General features: G+C 39.6%; 2 protein-coding genes across 3 annotated transcripts; one reads left to right on the top strand and one right to left on the bottom strand.

Moving 5' to 3' along the window:
- The first annotated feature begins 261 nt into the window (after positions 1-261).
- Positions 262-7,823, top strand: LOC128620457 (annexin A3-like). 2 transcript variants are annotated; one of them, XM_053645477.1, is made up of 14 exons: positions 262-412; positions 811-851; positions 1,808-1,855; positions 1,955-2,036; positions 2,213-2,307; positions 2,768-2,881; positions 3,531-3,621; positions 3,710-3,789; positions 3,883-3,939; positions 4,653-4,746; positions 4,868-4,963; positions 5,153-5,211; positions 5,636-5,758; positions 7,466-7,823. In XM_053645477.1, exons 2-14 carry the CDS (start codon positions 837-839, stop codon positions 7,529-7,531), a joined length of 1,020 nt encoding a protein of 339 aa, XP_053501452.1. In that variant the 5' UTR covers positions 262-412; positions 811-836; the 3' UTR covers positions 7,532-7,823. The 2 variants fall into 2 exon arrangements, with proteins under 2 accessions (XP_053501452.1, XP_053501454.1); XM_053645479.1 differs by having other exon boundaries at positions 276-505.
- A 1,387-nt stretch (positions 7,824-9,210) lies between these two features.
- LOC128620214 (progestin and adipoQ receptor family member 3-like) lies at positions 9,211-15,935 on the bottom strand. The gene is made up of 7 exons (XM_053644981.1): positions 15,506-15,935; positions 14,542-14,753; positions 14,263-14,425; positions 13,238-13,393; positions 12,853-13,050; positions 12,668-12,758; positions 9,211-11,475 (listed from the first exon to the last, which is right to left on the bottom strand). Exons 2-7 carry the CDS (start codon positions 14,724-14,726, stop codon positions 11,342-11,344), a joined length of 927 nt encoding a protein of 308 aa, XP_053500956.1. The 5' UTR covers positions 14,727-14,753; positions 15,506-15,935; the 3' UTR covers positions 9,211-11,341.
- Between the last annotated feature and the right edge of the window lie 43 nt (positions 15,936-15,978).

Here is a 15,978-nt window from a genome sequence, read left to right as displayed (position 1 = left end):
CCTGAAACTAGATTAGCTAGATAGCACTGGAAAAGTGCTCTGAAATGACGTTCAATATTTCCAAACTTGTATAAATGGTTAAAAAGTGTTGTTGTTTTTTTTTTTAAAAAAAATAAATAAATACAAATAAAGATATAATAGTGCTTATCTACCTAATGTACGCCATAATTAAATACTACGAGGGATTACTTTACAGAATAAAGTCTGCGCGGTGAATCAAACGAATCCACGTCTCGTGATTCAATTCCAAAGAGTCGACTCAGTGAAGTGACTCGCAACGCCCATGGCTAATATAGCAGTTCATTGACTTCGGAAGTTGATTCATTTCCTGCGTTGCTCGGGCGTCTCCTTGGTCTAAACGCAAGCCTGGAAAGGTCTATCGAGTGTTCAAGAAGATTATCATCGAGATAAGGTAATAAAACGGACTATTATTATCACTTTATTGAGGAAAAATAAAGCAAACAGAGACTCGGGTGGATGTCCGGATAAACCCTGCGTTCTCTCGGTGCGTATTCGGATAAACTTTGGATCCATTTTGAGTCAGTTTTCAGGGTATAGAGTGTAATATAACCTCCAGTGCATTATAAGTTTTGTCCAGTGTTAGTGGTCAGAAGACTCACTATAGTGAGCTAGAGATGATGTAATAAGTGAGGAATGTGCAGAGCTTGGTGTTTTGGGCACACTCAGGATCAGGATCAGGATCAGGAAAGTCTTCATTATTATCATTATTCTGTAGTGTTAGTAATGTGAAGCATTGAAGAGAGGAGGAGGAGAACATCAGATAACACAGTGTATAATCTCTCACTGCAGGGTTACAACCCATCCTAACATCTGGAATGGCTTCTCCGTGGGTGAGTCAGGAAATTGTTGCATTTTGTTTTCTGCGTTAATACAGAAGCGTACAGATGTTTAAACTGCAAGCGTACAGATGTTTAAACTGGAAACCAAGTCAGTAGTGTAATAAACTGAAGGGACTGTGTGACAGAGTTTCTGTTCTTTTTGATGCTCGTTATATTCATACTGTTCAAATGCAAAAGTTTACACACCCTCAAGACAAGAAGGTGTCATTCAGTTTAGAACAACATTTAGTGTGATTGGTTTCACAGAGCTTCCTATTTTATTTTATTTTATATTATATTATAACAAATAACAAAACACACACAGCTTTTGGATCATCTCAGCTGTAAACCCAGATCTTTCCAGATGTAATCAACAAGTACAGTAACACTGAAACGTTTTTTTCTTGAGTGCAAAAGTCCCCCCCCCCCCCCCCCAGCATCTTGTCAAGTTTATTCACATTTGATGGATTATTGTATTTATGTATGTATTTATTAATAACAATTTACACTACTCATCCTGCTCAAAAGTTTACACCCCCTGGCTCTTAATGTGTCATGGTACCATCTGTTTTCGGAGGACAGGGGAGGTTTTCTGGGTGTCTGGGGTGTGCGTGGTATTATGTATGAATGAATGTAATACAGTAAAACATTGCTTATTTTTTTCCCCCCTAAAGTTGAATGCAAAACTGTAAATCATGCAAATGATAAATAAAGCTTGCACTCATTTCTAGAAAACTTTTACTGTATTACTTTCGTTCGATTAAAGAAAAGATATTCCAAAAAAAAAAATCTGAAAAGCTGTGTGTTTTTTTTGTTTCTGCATTTTTCATCACAATTTGGTAACCTGCCAACGGATATCAGATTTCGACACTGTTTTTGGCACGGAGACGTGCACGGAGACGTGCATGGAGAAGTGCACGGCCGTTGAAGCATTAGGATTATACACTCTTGTGTCTCCTTTGTTTCAGGATGATTTGAGCCTCCTTCTGGATTCACCGGTCTCTCCGTCCGTCCCTGTAAGCCCGTCCTTGTGTCTTCTTCGTCTTCTTCATCTTCCTTCCTTCTTCGTGAGCACCTTATTAACGTGCTCCGTGTCGTTCTGTTCTGTCTCTCAGGGTCGAGGAACCATTAAAGATAAAGCGGGTTTTAACGCAGGTGAAGACGTTGCTGCTTTACGGAAGGCCATCGAGGGAATCGGTGAGAGGAGCGCTCCAGAAAACCTCCATCATCATTATTATTATTATGTTTGCATTCCCACCCTGAGTAAATTTACCTATCACCAGTGTGGAGGTGAAGAACACCCACATTGTCTCAAAGATTATGTGTGTGTGTGTGTGTGTGTGTGTGTGTGTGTGTGTGTGTGTTGTCTTAAGGCACTACCGAGAAGACTCTGATCAACATTCTGACTCAGAGAAGCAGCGCTCAGCGTCAGCAGATCTGTAAAGTGTACAAGGACGTGACCGGAAAGGTAAAAACTCCCCTCGAAACCACTCCTTTACCACACACAGGACTGTCCTTTATCTCCTCTTAGCGCTGATGAATTCTGGATTCTGATTGGTCAGAAGCTGTTGATTTAACTTTCTATAACAGTAGCTCTGACTGCAGTGCCCATACTGTACTGCATCGTTTCCATAGTAACAGCTCGTTCACAGGGACTCGTCCAGTGGACGCACCACAAATGGATTTAAAAAAAAAAAAAAAAAAAAAAGTTGATTCTGTAAGATGTTTATTTCAAAATGAATTATGGAAGGAGTCTCCAGTGTCAGCGCTTCTGTATAACAGTCAGAGATAACGCCGTAACTTAACGTTTTCCGCCATTTTCAGGACAGGAGGTTAGGATCGAGTGATATTACCACCAAACCCTGTAGTGGCTGTAAGTTTTCTCCACCGCTCAGTGATTCAGGTTTAGTCTGCATGTTGATTTGCAGTCTCTCGTGGACGCTCTGGAGGGAGACACTCATGGACAATTTGAGGACATCCTGGTGGCTCTCGTCACCCCGCCGGCTCAGTTCGACATGCAGGAAATTAGAAAGGCAATGAAAGTAAGCGCTTTACACTTTCTATATTCTGTGTGTCGTCTTGTTTTACCGTGGTGATCGGAAATAACTCGGATTAGGTCTTTTAAATCGTTAAAGCTACAGTGTGTGTACAGTTTCTGCTTAAAAATAACGTTTAAAAAAAAAAAGGCATTACTGAGTCGGATAAGACCGGGTTGATTATAATAGCAGCTCAGAGTGATTCTCAATCGGAGCTGTTTGGTTGAAGTTGGTGGGAAATTAAAATTTTGAACTCCAGCTCATATACACCCTCACGTCAACGTCCCTGAACGTTGCAGTGTGCCGATGGATCATACCTCGGAGAAACATTCCTCTTTCAGACGTTCTCCAGTGTTTGAGCTAGTGCGCTAGTGATATGTTTGTGTCGTGGCAGGCGATTGCATCTCCGATTCACAACCGCAGTGCTGCAGAAAGCACGAGACAGCAGATGTTAGCCAAATAACTGCTTGACGTTAACATTAACATGCTAGCTAAAAACAAGCTCTTGTTTTTTTGTTTGTTTGTTTTTTTTGCTTCGTTGCTGTACGATAAAGTTTTTATTCTCGTGACACTTCTAATATCGATGAGGCAATGATAATCACAGCAGATATAATTATAATGTCTGGTATAAAAGTCTCTGTCTGTGGCGTCTCAGGGAGCTGGAACTACAGAGAGCACGCTGATCGAGATCCTCGCCTCCCGATCCAACCATCAGATCAAAGCTCTGTCTGACGCATACTTACAGGGTTTGTAGTTTTATTATTCTGGTTTAGAAGATCATGTGACTGTCACACGCTGTAAAGTTGATGTAATGTGACTGACGGTGTGTTACAGAGACGGGGAGAGCGCTGACTAACGATCTGAAGTCGGAGGTGTCGGGGGATTTTGGGAAAACTCTGATCACCCTGGCTGAGGTCGGTGCATTATGGGAGGTTTTGTATCTCTGGCTGATGGATGGAAACGTGTAACGTGTGTAACGTGAGCCGCTCGTTTTGTTTAACTCACAGGGCAGAAGGGACGAGAGCAAAAATGTGGACGCTGCTAAAGCCAAAGCCGACGCGAAGGTAAAGTCAGACAGAAACTCTTTTCATGCAAATGTTTGTTTCAGCAAATTCCACTGAAAAAATGTTAAATGGCTACACATGTGAGCTATGCTAATGCCCCACATCTCCCCTTCTAATGGCTCATGTAGGAGGAAGGAGGTGTGGCCTCTGTGCTTATTATTCCTAAGGAAGGAGGCGTGGCCTTGGTGTTTGTTATTCCTAAGAAAGGAGGCGTGGCCTCTGCTTATTATTCCTAGGAATGGAGGTGTGGTGTCTGTGTTTGTTATTCCTAGGGAAAGAGGCGTGACCTTTTTGTTTGTTATTCCTAAGAAAGGAGGTGTGGCCTCGGTGCTTGTTATTCCTAAGGAAGGAAGCGTGGCCTTGGTGTTTGTTATTCCTAAGGAAGGAAGCGTGGCCTCGGTGTTATTCCTAAGGAAGGAAGCGTGGCCCCGGTGCTTGTTATTCCTAAGGAAGGAAGCGTGGCCTCGGTGCTTGTTATTCCTAAGGAGGGAGGCCTGGCCTCTGTGTTTATTATTTACATTCCTTTGTAGGAGAAACATCAGATTTTTATATATATATATATATCATTATAAATTTTCTTTCTAGAACAGACTGTATGTTCACCGTATTTTCATTTGTAATCAAATGAACATTAGATTACATTTTATTAAACAACAAAGTTTTGTACCGTGGTTTACCATGTTCCACACTTACCGTGGGGCTTGACCGCGCAGGTCCTGTACGAGGCCGGAGAGAAGAAATGGGGGACGGACGAGAGCAAGTTCATCGATATCCTCTGCCACAGGAGCGTTCCTCAGCTCCGACAAAGTGAGAGTCAGACTGGAGAATAAAAATTCTGTACTGTATCAGAACTTGTACAGAAATCTGAATGCTCTGTGTGTGTGTGTGTGTGTGTGTGTGTGTGTGTGTGTGTGTGTCTTATTTAAAGCCCTGGTGGAATATAAGAACCTGAGCGGGAAAACCCTGCAGCAGAGCATCGAGAGCGAGATGTCCGGGAATTTAGAGGAAGTTCTGGTAGCCATAGGTATGTTGAATGCTTGGGACAATTTTGAATTTGTCTGTGTATAGGCCCTGCATGATGTTGTGTGTTTGTGTTTATTTTAAAATATTGAAATATAGTTTTGTTCAAATCAATTTCTTTTAAATTAATGATCTCGTTTAGGGCTGATGAATGAATGTGTGTGTGTGTGTGTGTGTGTGTGTGTCCTTGCAGTGAAATGTGTGAAGAGCGTCCCGGCGTACATGGCAGAGCTTCTCCTTAAGAGTATGAAGGTAAAGACAGCAAACAGATCACACAGAAAGAAAGAAAGGAATAAGCAGAGAGAGAAGATCAATCAGAGAAAGTGAAAAAGAAAGAAAAATAAGATGAAGTAAGTTGAATTAGTAGAAAGAAGAAAGTAAAAGAAAGTGAAATTAGATCGATTAGGGAAAAGAAAATAAGTAGAGAATGTAAAAAGGAAAGAAAACAAGAAACTATAAAGAAGAATAAAGTACAAGAAAGGAAAAAGAATTATACCGATAGAGAGAGAGATATAAAGAAAAGGAAAAACAAATATAAATAAAGTAAAAAGTGATCGACACGCCCACCTCTACCGCTCAGGTCACTGTTCTGTGCCGCTCTCTTCCATACGTCAGCTAGCTGATGTTTCCTGGTTAATTATTTATTAATGATCTAATATTTCTGATTATTTTACAGGGCGCGGGCACTGACGAGGCCATGCTGACTCGGATCATGGTGAGCCGCTCCGAGATCGACATGATGGACATCAAGGCCGAGTATAAAAAACTGTTCGGCCGCTCCTTATACTCCGATATCGAGGTACGTTAGAGCAGAGTGTTTACACAAATACTCCCATCATTCACCCTGACAATGACTGAGAACTTGTGTGTGTGTGCGTGTGGGATTTTCTGCCATTGCTTCCTACTTTCTCTTCATCTCTGTGTCAGTAGTTACTGTGATGCATCTGAGCGTTTATACTCGATTGTAAACGACTTCCTCTTCGCGATTAAAATACAATTGCCACACGGTGGATTAGCGGATTAGCCGCTGCCCTGTGCGTGTTTGGATGTTCTCCCCGTGCTGCGGGGGTTTCCTCCGGGTACTCCGGTTTCCTCCCCCAGTCCAGAGACATGCACAGAAGGATGATTGGCGTATCCAAAGTGTCCGTAGTGTGTGAACGTGTGTGATTGTGCCCTGTGATGGATTGGGTGTACCCCGCCTTCTGCCCCACGCTCCCTGGGATGGTCTCCAGGTTTCTCTAAGCGGTTTAGAAAATCGTTCACCCTGACAATGACCGAGAACTTCCTACTACTCTCTATGAACCGGTTACTGTGATACCGCTGACCGTTTATACTCGGTTCTGAACAACTTCCTCGTCTCACTCGAGTTTTGAAGAAAGGAGACACTTTAGGATAAATGAGAATGTAGGATTAGCCTTCAGTAAGGCAAGGAGAGCAAATCGATCATGCAGCTGAAAGAAAGAAAGAAAGACAATTAAAGAAGGAAAGCAAAAGAGAGGGTAGGAAAAGGAAATAAAAGGAACACGGTAATATACAAGAAATAAGAAAGCAAGAAATGATGTGAAAGAAAGAAACAAATGAATAAGCCAACAAAAAAGGGAAAGAAAGAAAGCTGTAAAGAGAAGAAAACAAAGAAGAGGATAAAAAGAATGAAAGAAAAACTAAGAAAAGAAATGTCGAAGAAAGAGAGGAGAGGAAACAGAAAGAAAAGAAAAAAGGTAATAAACAATTTAAAAGGTGAAAAATCTTTTAATGAAAGAAAGGAACATGTAAGAAAAAGACAGAAAGGAAATAAAGAAAGAAGAAAAAAGGTAATAAAAAAACAACAACAAAAAAAAGAGAAAGAAAGGAAAAATGGAAGATATGAAAGATGTAAGAACAGTAATTAAAAAAAAGAAAGAAAGAAAGAAAGAAAGGATTGTCAGTTTAAGTGAATCGAACGTCCGATGTAAGTGAATCAGTTTCACCCGGATGAATCGTTTCCGTTATCTGAACACGGTCAGTGATGATGGTGTTGGGTTTTTAAAAAAAATATTTTTTACTTCTATTTGAAATTTGATTGCAGTTGTACTAGAATATTTTAACCAATTACTAATGCTGCACAGATGCCTCGCGAAGACCGAATCAGACGAACCTGTGAACCGGTTTGACCCATTCGTTAAAAAGAAACGACTCTTATACAAACGATTCGTTTACAGAGAGCAGCAGTTTCTTTTCTTTTGGTCCTCCAGCCTCCGCTTTGCATCAGAAATTCAGCAGCACGACGCGTCCATGCTGTTTTTCTTACAGATTCAAATCGTTTCATTTGCGTTAGCACGTGAGAATGAACGATCAGCAGTAGATCAGGGAGGAGAAAACTCTTATTTACGCTGAAACTGTGGAGCTGAAACGGCACCTGCACGTTATTTCTAACTCGGACGCATTTCTAAACCGTAACCCGAGCTTCATTCACTCTTAATTCCGACATTCAGTGTAATTAAAAGCTGTGTAAACCTGTGTGTTCCAGTCTGACACAGGGGGAGATTATCGGAAAACTCTGCTGGGGATCTGCGGAGCGGACGATAAGGCCTGAGCTGAAAAATCCACCTCGTCGCCCCGAGAAACACGCGGAGGAGCCCAGATGAAGTGACGAGGAAGCAGCGGAGTGTTCTTGTTTCAACGTTCATTACATTTCTTTACATTTTTACTTACAACCATATAAAACCTTTCGATGTTAATCCTTACAGATACTGTATGAAGTATGACCTGTGAATGTAACCGATGGATTTATATTACTCTAGAGCGTAAACAGAATTGTATGTGTGTGTGTGTTCAAGGTATGTCACACCGGGAAGATTTAGAGAAATAAAACTTGCTAAAACTAATTATTTGCAGTGAATTTGTGTTTACAGCAGATGGCAAAAGCTGATCTAAATTAATTTCTTACTCTAATGAACCGTATTAATCGCCTTTCACTCAGCAAATACGCTGCACTTTAGACTCGGGTCATTTACATGTTATTATGACGTTAATGGACTCTTTGGTGATGGACAGAATAAATTTAGATTAATCAAACGTTTTAAGATGAGATAAACATCAGCTCCACCAGACGAGAAAGTGGGTAAAGGGTGAAGGACAGTTCCTGATAACCTGAAGCTTTTATTTATTTATTTAAACCAAATAAAAAAAATTATTTGTTTAAATAATTAAATAAAGCGCTGCTCATGTATTTATTTATAGGTTGAAATGAATTATTGCATAATCAGGTAACAAGACGTTCGGGATAAATAAATAAGTCAAAATGATTTATTATTATTATTATTATTACTATTAAAGTGCACCTATTATGGTTTTTCAAATATTCCCTTTCATGTAGTGAGTTATATACGTAGCTGTCTGTGAATTTAAAAAGTCTGCAGAGTTTCAAAAATGAAAGCGCACGACAGACGGAGTTATCGACTCCCAAAAGAAGGAATCGATTCTGAACAGCTGAAACGAGTCGTTAGTGATTCCACACTTTACTTCCTGTACCAACCTACGTAGGTTTGTAATAAAAAGCCCCGCCTCTGGTCTTCATCGACAGCGGTAGACCAATCACAATCACAACAGACTGGGACATCTGACCAATCAAAGCAGAGTATGCTCTCTGAAAGGAGGAGTTTAGAACGAATCCTTTAGAACGGATCATTTAACGAGTCGTTTGTGACACTGGGGGAAAAGGGTAATGCTGCAGTTTAAATGATGAGCACGTTAACGTGTGTTTTTTGACCTCGGATGCACGTAAATCGATCGCATGAGACCTTTAAAGCAAAATTAGGCACGTTTCAAAACAATAATAGGTGCACTTTAAGACGCACGTATAAACAATATTAATATCAACAAGACTAACCTTAATATTTCTGTTTTGTCTACTTTGGTGCTCCATGGTGCCATCATCATGGTCTTCATCATCATCCTCTTCCACAACTATGCTGAAAGAACTACATCAGATCTTAAAAAACACCACAAATTAACGTTTGACTGACGCTTTAACAAGAAAAACACATTCAAAGGATGCAGTCAACTCATTCCTGAACCCGGTATGCTAACGACACGCTGCTGTACGCATCGACCAATCCAAATCCATGTGCAGAAAGTATTTTAATTCAGTTTCAGCATTCAGATATTTTAGTTCATCATTTCAAACTCTTAAAAACATTAAACAGGAAGTAAGGCCAGTAGCTATATATATATATATATATATATATATATATTATAATATAATATAATATAATATAATTATAATATATATACAATATATATATATTTGAAAGAAAAGGCAGAAGTGAAGAAACACCGATGTTAATACAGTTTTGGTTGCGATGATTCAAATATATACACCATGCTAAATGTCCATGGTCACATTCAAAGAGTAAATCGAGGACTGTTTAAATGTATTTGCCCCTTACCAAGCATTTGTTCGCATGCACACTGTTCCTACGATCTCTATAAGAATAAGGAAGGAACCCAATACCCAATATACAGCAGTTACAGTACAATACAATCCAGAACTATTGTTCATCATGAGCACTTATAACTCAAAAAGCCTTCCAGCACGAGGTGAATATCTGAATGTCCAGCGAAAGTGATGGGAACATCACGTACAGCACCCGGACGCAGACTCAGTGCTTTGTGTGAAAGGCTCAGTGGAAAAAAATAAAGTTTACGTAACAAACTCCAAACAGTTAAAAACTCCAAACAGTTAAAAAAAAAACAAACAGTTTTGACCTTTTTGAAATATTCACAGCGAACGACCATGTGGTGTGTTCAAAGGCAAATATGCAATAGGCTATGAGGTACTCTCGGGGGGGGGGGACGAAAACAATGACAATACTAACAAAATATTATAAATGCACTGCTCTACCTAAACATTTTCTCTCAAATCGCATTCTGATTGGTCAGAAAGTGTTGATTTGTGTTCTACAAATCACAGGTTCGATTATTCAATACGTGGTCGTTTCTATAGTAACAGCTCGTCCAGAGGGATGTGCACGGCGGGCGCTCCACGCAAACAATAAACAGATTTCTAAAGAATCGTTCATGTGGTGAAGTTTTCCGTAAAGAGAATAAACGTTTATTTAACATCTGTGGAAGGAGTCTCCAGTGTCAGCGCTTTGTAACAGTCCGACGTAAAGATGTAAAATTTTTCGGTAACGTGACGTGCGTTTTTTTTTTCCTTTTCTTTTTGGTAACAGGAACCAGGTTGTTTTGTGGACGCTCTACAATGTTAAACGCAACTATAAACGGATTTAAAGAAAAAAAAAAAGAAAAAAAAAAAAAAAAGAGTATGACGTGTTGTTATTGTATAAATCAACATACGTCAGACGCCTCTTTGTTCTGATTGGTCAACTGTCGACCAATGGTTTAGAGCTACTAAGTGAGAACAGAAACTGGCCACATCGCTGTAGTATAAGAGGAATAAAACACACAACATGTTGGAATAGTAGAGACGCCTCTTTGTTCTGATTGGTCCTTATCACGCGTTGTTGTTTTTTCTCGTTTACACCTTGCGGTGTCACGGAGAGATCGCGGTTTCTCCTCTAAACAATAATATTTTTGAACACGTGATCTTTGACAAATATTTCAAAAAGTTAAAAATCACTGACTGCACCTTTAATAGCGCACTACGTCACGTTGTGCAACTGCGTAATCGATTGTGTAGTACGTATCGAATGTCCGATTAAACGTCGGCCCAGGTGTATTCTTTTCTTTAGAGTTTTAGATTAACGACGGACCAACGATGTAAAATAAACAATAACGACGCTATTATAATAGACGCGTACGACCGAAGGTTTCACATTCAGGTCAGCTTACGTTAAGTTTTCCGGCAGATTTACAGTATATTGGCTCATTTACTTTAACAATCAAGTCCTTAATGCTCAAAAGTGTTCGGTTCTGGGTGGAAGGTAGGTTTTTGAATCGTTGCGACACGACTTACATTTTCCACGTCATCCGAAACGACACACGACCGGCAAAGATGTCTAAAGTTTGCTTCTGTAGTTTCGCACTTGAGCTGCAAAGATAATGTAGCTAACACATAGGTACCCGGTTTATCGTTTAAAAATAAAATTCAACGAATCATTAAATGTGAACTTCAATCTTTAGGCCACGCCCCCTACTCGAGTCTGTCGAAGCCTTTCTTATGTTTAGCAACATCAGTCTTGTATCTCCAGTGCAAAAAGACAAAAGAAGGAAACGTCAAACGTAAATCGCGTCCCGGCTGATCGAGTACGTTACGTTTGCGCTAAAGAGGGAGATATCTAAAATCCAGTTTCTCCAGGCACACTTTATAGCATGTTAAGAGATGAGCTAGAATGTTGTTTCGCGTCTTCGTGAGTTAGAAGTTCCTGCAGCGAGAGCGGAACTAGCTGAACCTCGGACACGGCTCGCTGTGCCTGTAGTGTGTGATGTAGACGGCGGTCTGGTGCCACCAGTAGAACATCAGCACCACCAGAACGTGCCACAGCTGGTGACTGGCACCGAGGTAGTTCAGCTGGCCTGTGACAAACAAACGGACAGTGTTAGCAGGCACGCTCGTAGCGCTAAAACTGAAGCGCCATTAAAGGTGCGATCAGCGATTTTTATCTTTTGTAATATTTGACAAAGTTCACGTCTCTGGAAGGAGTCTCCAGTGTTAGGGCTTTGTAAAAGTCAGATATAAAGCTGTAAAAATCTCTCTGTAACACGACGTGCCGTTTTTTCTCTTTTTGGTAACCGAGGGTTTTTGGGTTTTTTTTTTTTTTGCAGATGTTCCACAATTATTAAATGTAACTATAAACGGATAAAAAGAGTACGACGTGTTGTTATTTATCAAAAAATCAAAATACATCATCGTACAAAGACGCCTCTTTGTTCTGACTGGTCAAATGTTGACCGATGGTTTAGAGCTGCCAAATTGCTGTAGCATAAGAGGAATAAAACACAACGTGATGGAATATTGTGTTCTGATTGGTCCTTATCTTGTGCTGTTGTGGTTCCGCCCCGTCTCATTTACAGCCTACAGTACCACAGAGATCAGAGTTTCCCCTCTAAACAATAATATTTACTAACAGTGATGTGATTTTGCCAAATATTTCAAGAGTTATAAATCACTGATCGCTCCTTTAATAACGCTCGTAGTGCCGAAACTCAACACGACGTAGAACGCCATTAAAAGGTGCGATCGGAAGATTTTTAATTATTATTTTTTATAAGTTCACGTGTCTATGAATAAAATATTATCGTTTTAAAGAATCTCTGCGACGCTGCAGGGTGTCAACAAGAAAAAAACAACAAAAAAAAAACCCCACACACGATCAGGACCAATCAAAACATAGAGGCGTCTCTGCTACAACAGCATGCCCTGAAGTGTTTTATTCCTCTTATACTACAGCAATTTGGCTAGTGTTGTTTCCTGTTCTCACTTAGCTGTTCTTTTCGCTTTCTCTTGATGTTAATAAGACGACAAGAACAAAAACAAAACAACACCACAAAGCTTGTCGTGTTGCAGAGTAAGCGCAAAGTCTGGGAAGACTTCACCTCTGGAGACTCCTTCATAACTGTTAAATAAAACATCTCCTTATCGAACATATTTGTAGCTGCACTACTAGAAAATTAAATCACCATCTTCTGACCAGATCTGATCAGAATCCAATCAGGTATAAACACACGCACACACACACACACACATATATATACACGGAGCGGTTACCTGGGAAGTAGCGCTCGGGGACTTTACTGATGTAGAACAGGAAGGCTGAGGCAGCGATCACGTACATGACCATGACTCGTGGAAAAAACGCCTACAAAGACAAGGTGAAGTCCAACATCGCTTTCATAAAGCGTACAATTTTTGCTGAAACCCGACCCAGAGTGGATTAAAGCGTCCATACGGACCTGCACGATCTCGGAGTGGAAGCCTCCGTTGAGCCACACCCAGTGGCAGGCGGGGATGACGCCGTACACCGCCACGGAGCAGAAAATAACCGAGCGCAGCGTCTTCCATTCCTGAGTGTGGTACAGAGGGTGGATCTGAACCGAAAACACGGCCAGGATCAGAGCCAGGACCGTGATGAGGTACACCTGCCTCCAGAACTGAGGTGGAAAAAAAACAAAACAAAGGCAATGCTAGGAATTCAATTTGCTTCTGCTATATACACTCAAAAGTTTAGACACACGCATCCTTTATTTTCCACGTTTTAGAACAATAATAAAGTCATCAAAACTATCGAGGAACTATGGGAATTATGTTGTGATAAAGAACGTGATTAACGTGTCGTACACCGTCGCAGTAGAAGGCGTAGAACACTCCCGGGACGTAGCATCCCAGAATTCCCACCGAGATCCCGGCGTAGTCCAGGGCCAGCCAGCGGCGGCTCGTCTTCTCCGAGCGATGGCAGCAGAACAGGTGATAACCCACCGAGCACAGCATACACACCTGAACACAACAGCACAGGAGCGCGGATCCATCAACAAACACGCCACACCGGCTCGCTCGTCATCTTCTCAGGGAGTTTCATCTGATGTATTTATTTATTTATAGAAATAATCTCCTGTGGAATGAAACCAAACACGTGTCGTGATGTGACGCAGAAATTTAGATTTGAAAACCTGCACCCGGAAACACGAACAAAACACGACGCTGTTCTTTCAGGACAAACAAACCGTTCCTGTTTGAGTTCCGCACACGGCTCAATCATCGGTCTGTTTCAAATGATTCAGTTCTGTTACGTTTTGGGACAAAGCCGGTCTTTTATAACCGAGCTCTCCTCAGAACAAAACTATCAGAGGGACTTCTTGTTGTCTAAACTCTCTTCTGTTATCCACTGCAGTTATGTATCAAATTTATAAAAACGTATAAAAATGTCAATCTCAGGCAGCCCCTGTATTATAAATAGAATGATATATTTTAATTGTATAGAATTATTCATTGTAGTTCATTGCTGTATGAAAGGTGGATCATAAATTAAATCCAGTATTTTGATTTATTTATATTTTATTCTTTTCTTTTCTGCTGTGGCGTCTTGATCAAAATGTTTATGGAAGATGAATTACAAATAAAATCCAATGTCCTTCTTTCTTTATTTGTTTGTTTATTTTGATTTGCTTATCGTAGCATCTACAGAATAAATTGTTTATGAAAAGGTGGATCATAAATAAAACCCGTTATTATTTTTCTTTCTTTCTAATTTTATTATTTTCCTTTTTCCTGTAGCATCTTCAGATTTAAATTTTAAAGAAAGGTGGATTATAAATTAACCCTATTATTATGATTATTATTGTTACGTGTGTGTGATGTGCATTCACCTGAAAGCAAAACAGCCCTATGGAGTAGATGACGTAGTCCTCTCTGGAGGCTCCTGCAGCCGGTAACACTGTGGACATGTCGTTCACCCCCAACAAGAAGAACAAAACGAAGCCCAGCAGATGGCTCCAGATGTTCACCGTCTCGTTGGACAGAATGAATATGCTTAAAAGATAAAGAAAAAATATATAATATATATAACCACAAACATATCACGTAACAAACACATCACAAGTATTTCACTATAAACATATTTAACGTGTTCCGGGTCGGATACACACCTTTTCAGACATAACCGAGAAGGCAGATGTGCTCGGTACCCGTCTGTAATGTACGGGTTCTCCTTCAGGAACACGGGGATCTGTTCATAAGTGTAGAGCCGGATGCCTCTGGGCACGAGAACCGGCCAGTACTGATAGCTGCCCAGCTCTATGTAATGAGCGCTCTTCAGGATCTTCTGAGGCATTGTGGTTCATCAAGTTCTGCTTCAGCACTGTGGAGAAAAGCATCAACCAACAAACAAACAAACAAACAAACAGTCTATAATCTGGCAGTTTTGAAGCATAACCTTACACTGCAGCAAGTGTAATAACAACAACAACAACAACAACAATAATAATTATTATGATTATTGTTTTAAAGTGATTTACAATGTGCAAGCACTTGTTTTTTGAAAGGTAGTCAAAAACAAAACAGTAAAATGGCCAAGAAACAATACGCAGTGACAAGAAGCTGAAAATAACAATGTGAAATGTAAAACAATATGTAATAAAATTTTTTTTAAATTATATCAATGATTAAAATAAATAGTAAACTAGGCTAAGAATAATAATGAAAAAATAATATAAAGAAGAAAATTATATAAATATATATATATAATAAAACGTGTAATAAACAAAAAGAATAAACCTGTAATAATTAGAATAATTCCTCTAATACTGATTACGCCATTAAATAAAAGGAAGTTAAAATAATGAGCATACATAAAAGTTAATTTTATGAACATATAACAGACTTTTCATTGGTTCCTTAACATGTCTTTTAGAAAAAAATATACATAATCGTTAACGTTAATTTTTAATAAATAATTGCAGATGTTTGTCTCTTTATAACTGTTACCGACTATGCGGCTAACTAACGGTAGCCTCACAGCTAGCAAGCTAACAACGACAAATGCATCTTAATGCGCGTGCTACAGAAATGTCTGACAATACAACATTTGAACAATAAAAGATAAATTCTTACTTGAAGGTGCAGGTTTGTCCGAGTGGCTTTATTTGTCCGCCGCAACTGTTTTCATTAATACATTATTAACGGCCGCCATATTAGCGGCTGTTTTTATATGACGTAGAAATCCTGCGACAATAAGCGATGACGTAAACGCTCCGCGACACCCAACAATGCATAGCTGCTGTGTACTCGACGTTTTAATGTACAACGCTTGGGGATGGGCATCGCTTAGTTTTAGGATTTATTTAGCAAAATCTGTGTAATAAATTAATTCATTTATTAATTATTAAACGGTTGTAGCCTCCGTCTATGTTTTTTTTAATCGGAATTTTCAAAATTTAACTGCAAATCCTCGTTTTTTCATTATTTCCACTATCTATTCTATTCAACCTGTATAATTCTATTATTAGATTTTTTTTTTATAGATGTTTACTCACCAGACAGCCTACAAATTATATATAACATACTTAATATAATTATACGGCATA

This window comes from Ictalurus furcatus, chromosome 16 (genome assembly GCF_023375685.1).
Source record: "Ictalurus furcatus strain D&B chromosome 16, Billie_1.0, whole genome shotgun sequence".
NCBI classification, from domain to species: domain Eukaryota; kingdom Metazoa; phylum Chordata; class Actinopteri; order Siluriformes; family Ictaluridae; genus Ictalurus; species Ictalurus furcatus.
This window is presented reverse-complemented; position numbering and strand designations above follow the sequence as displayed.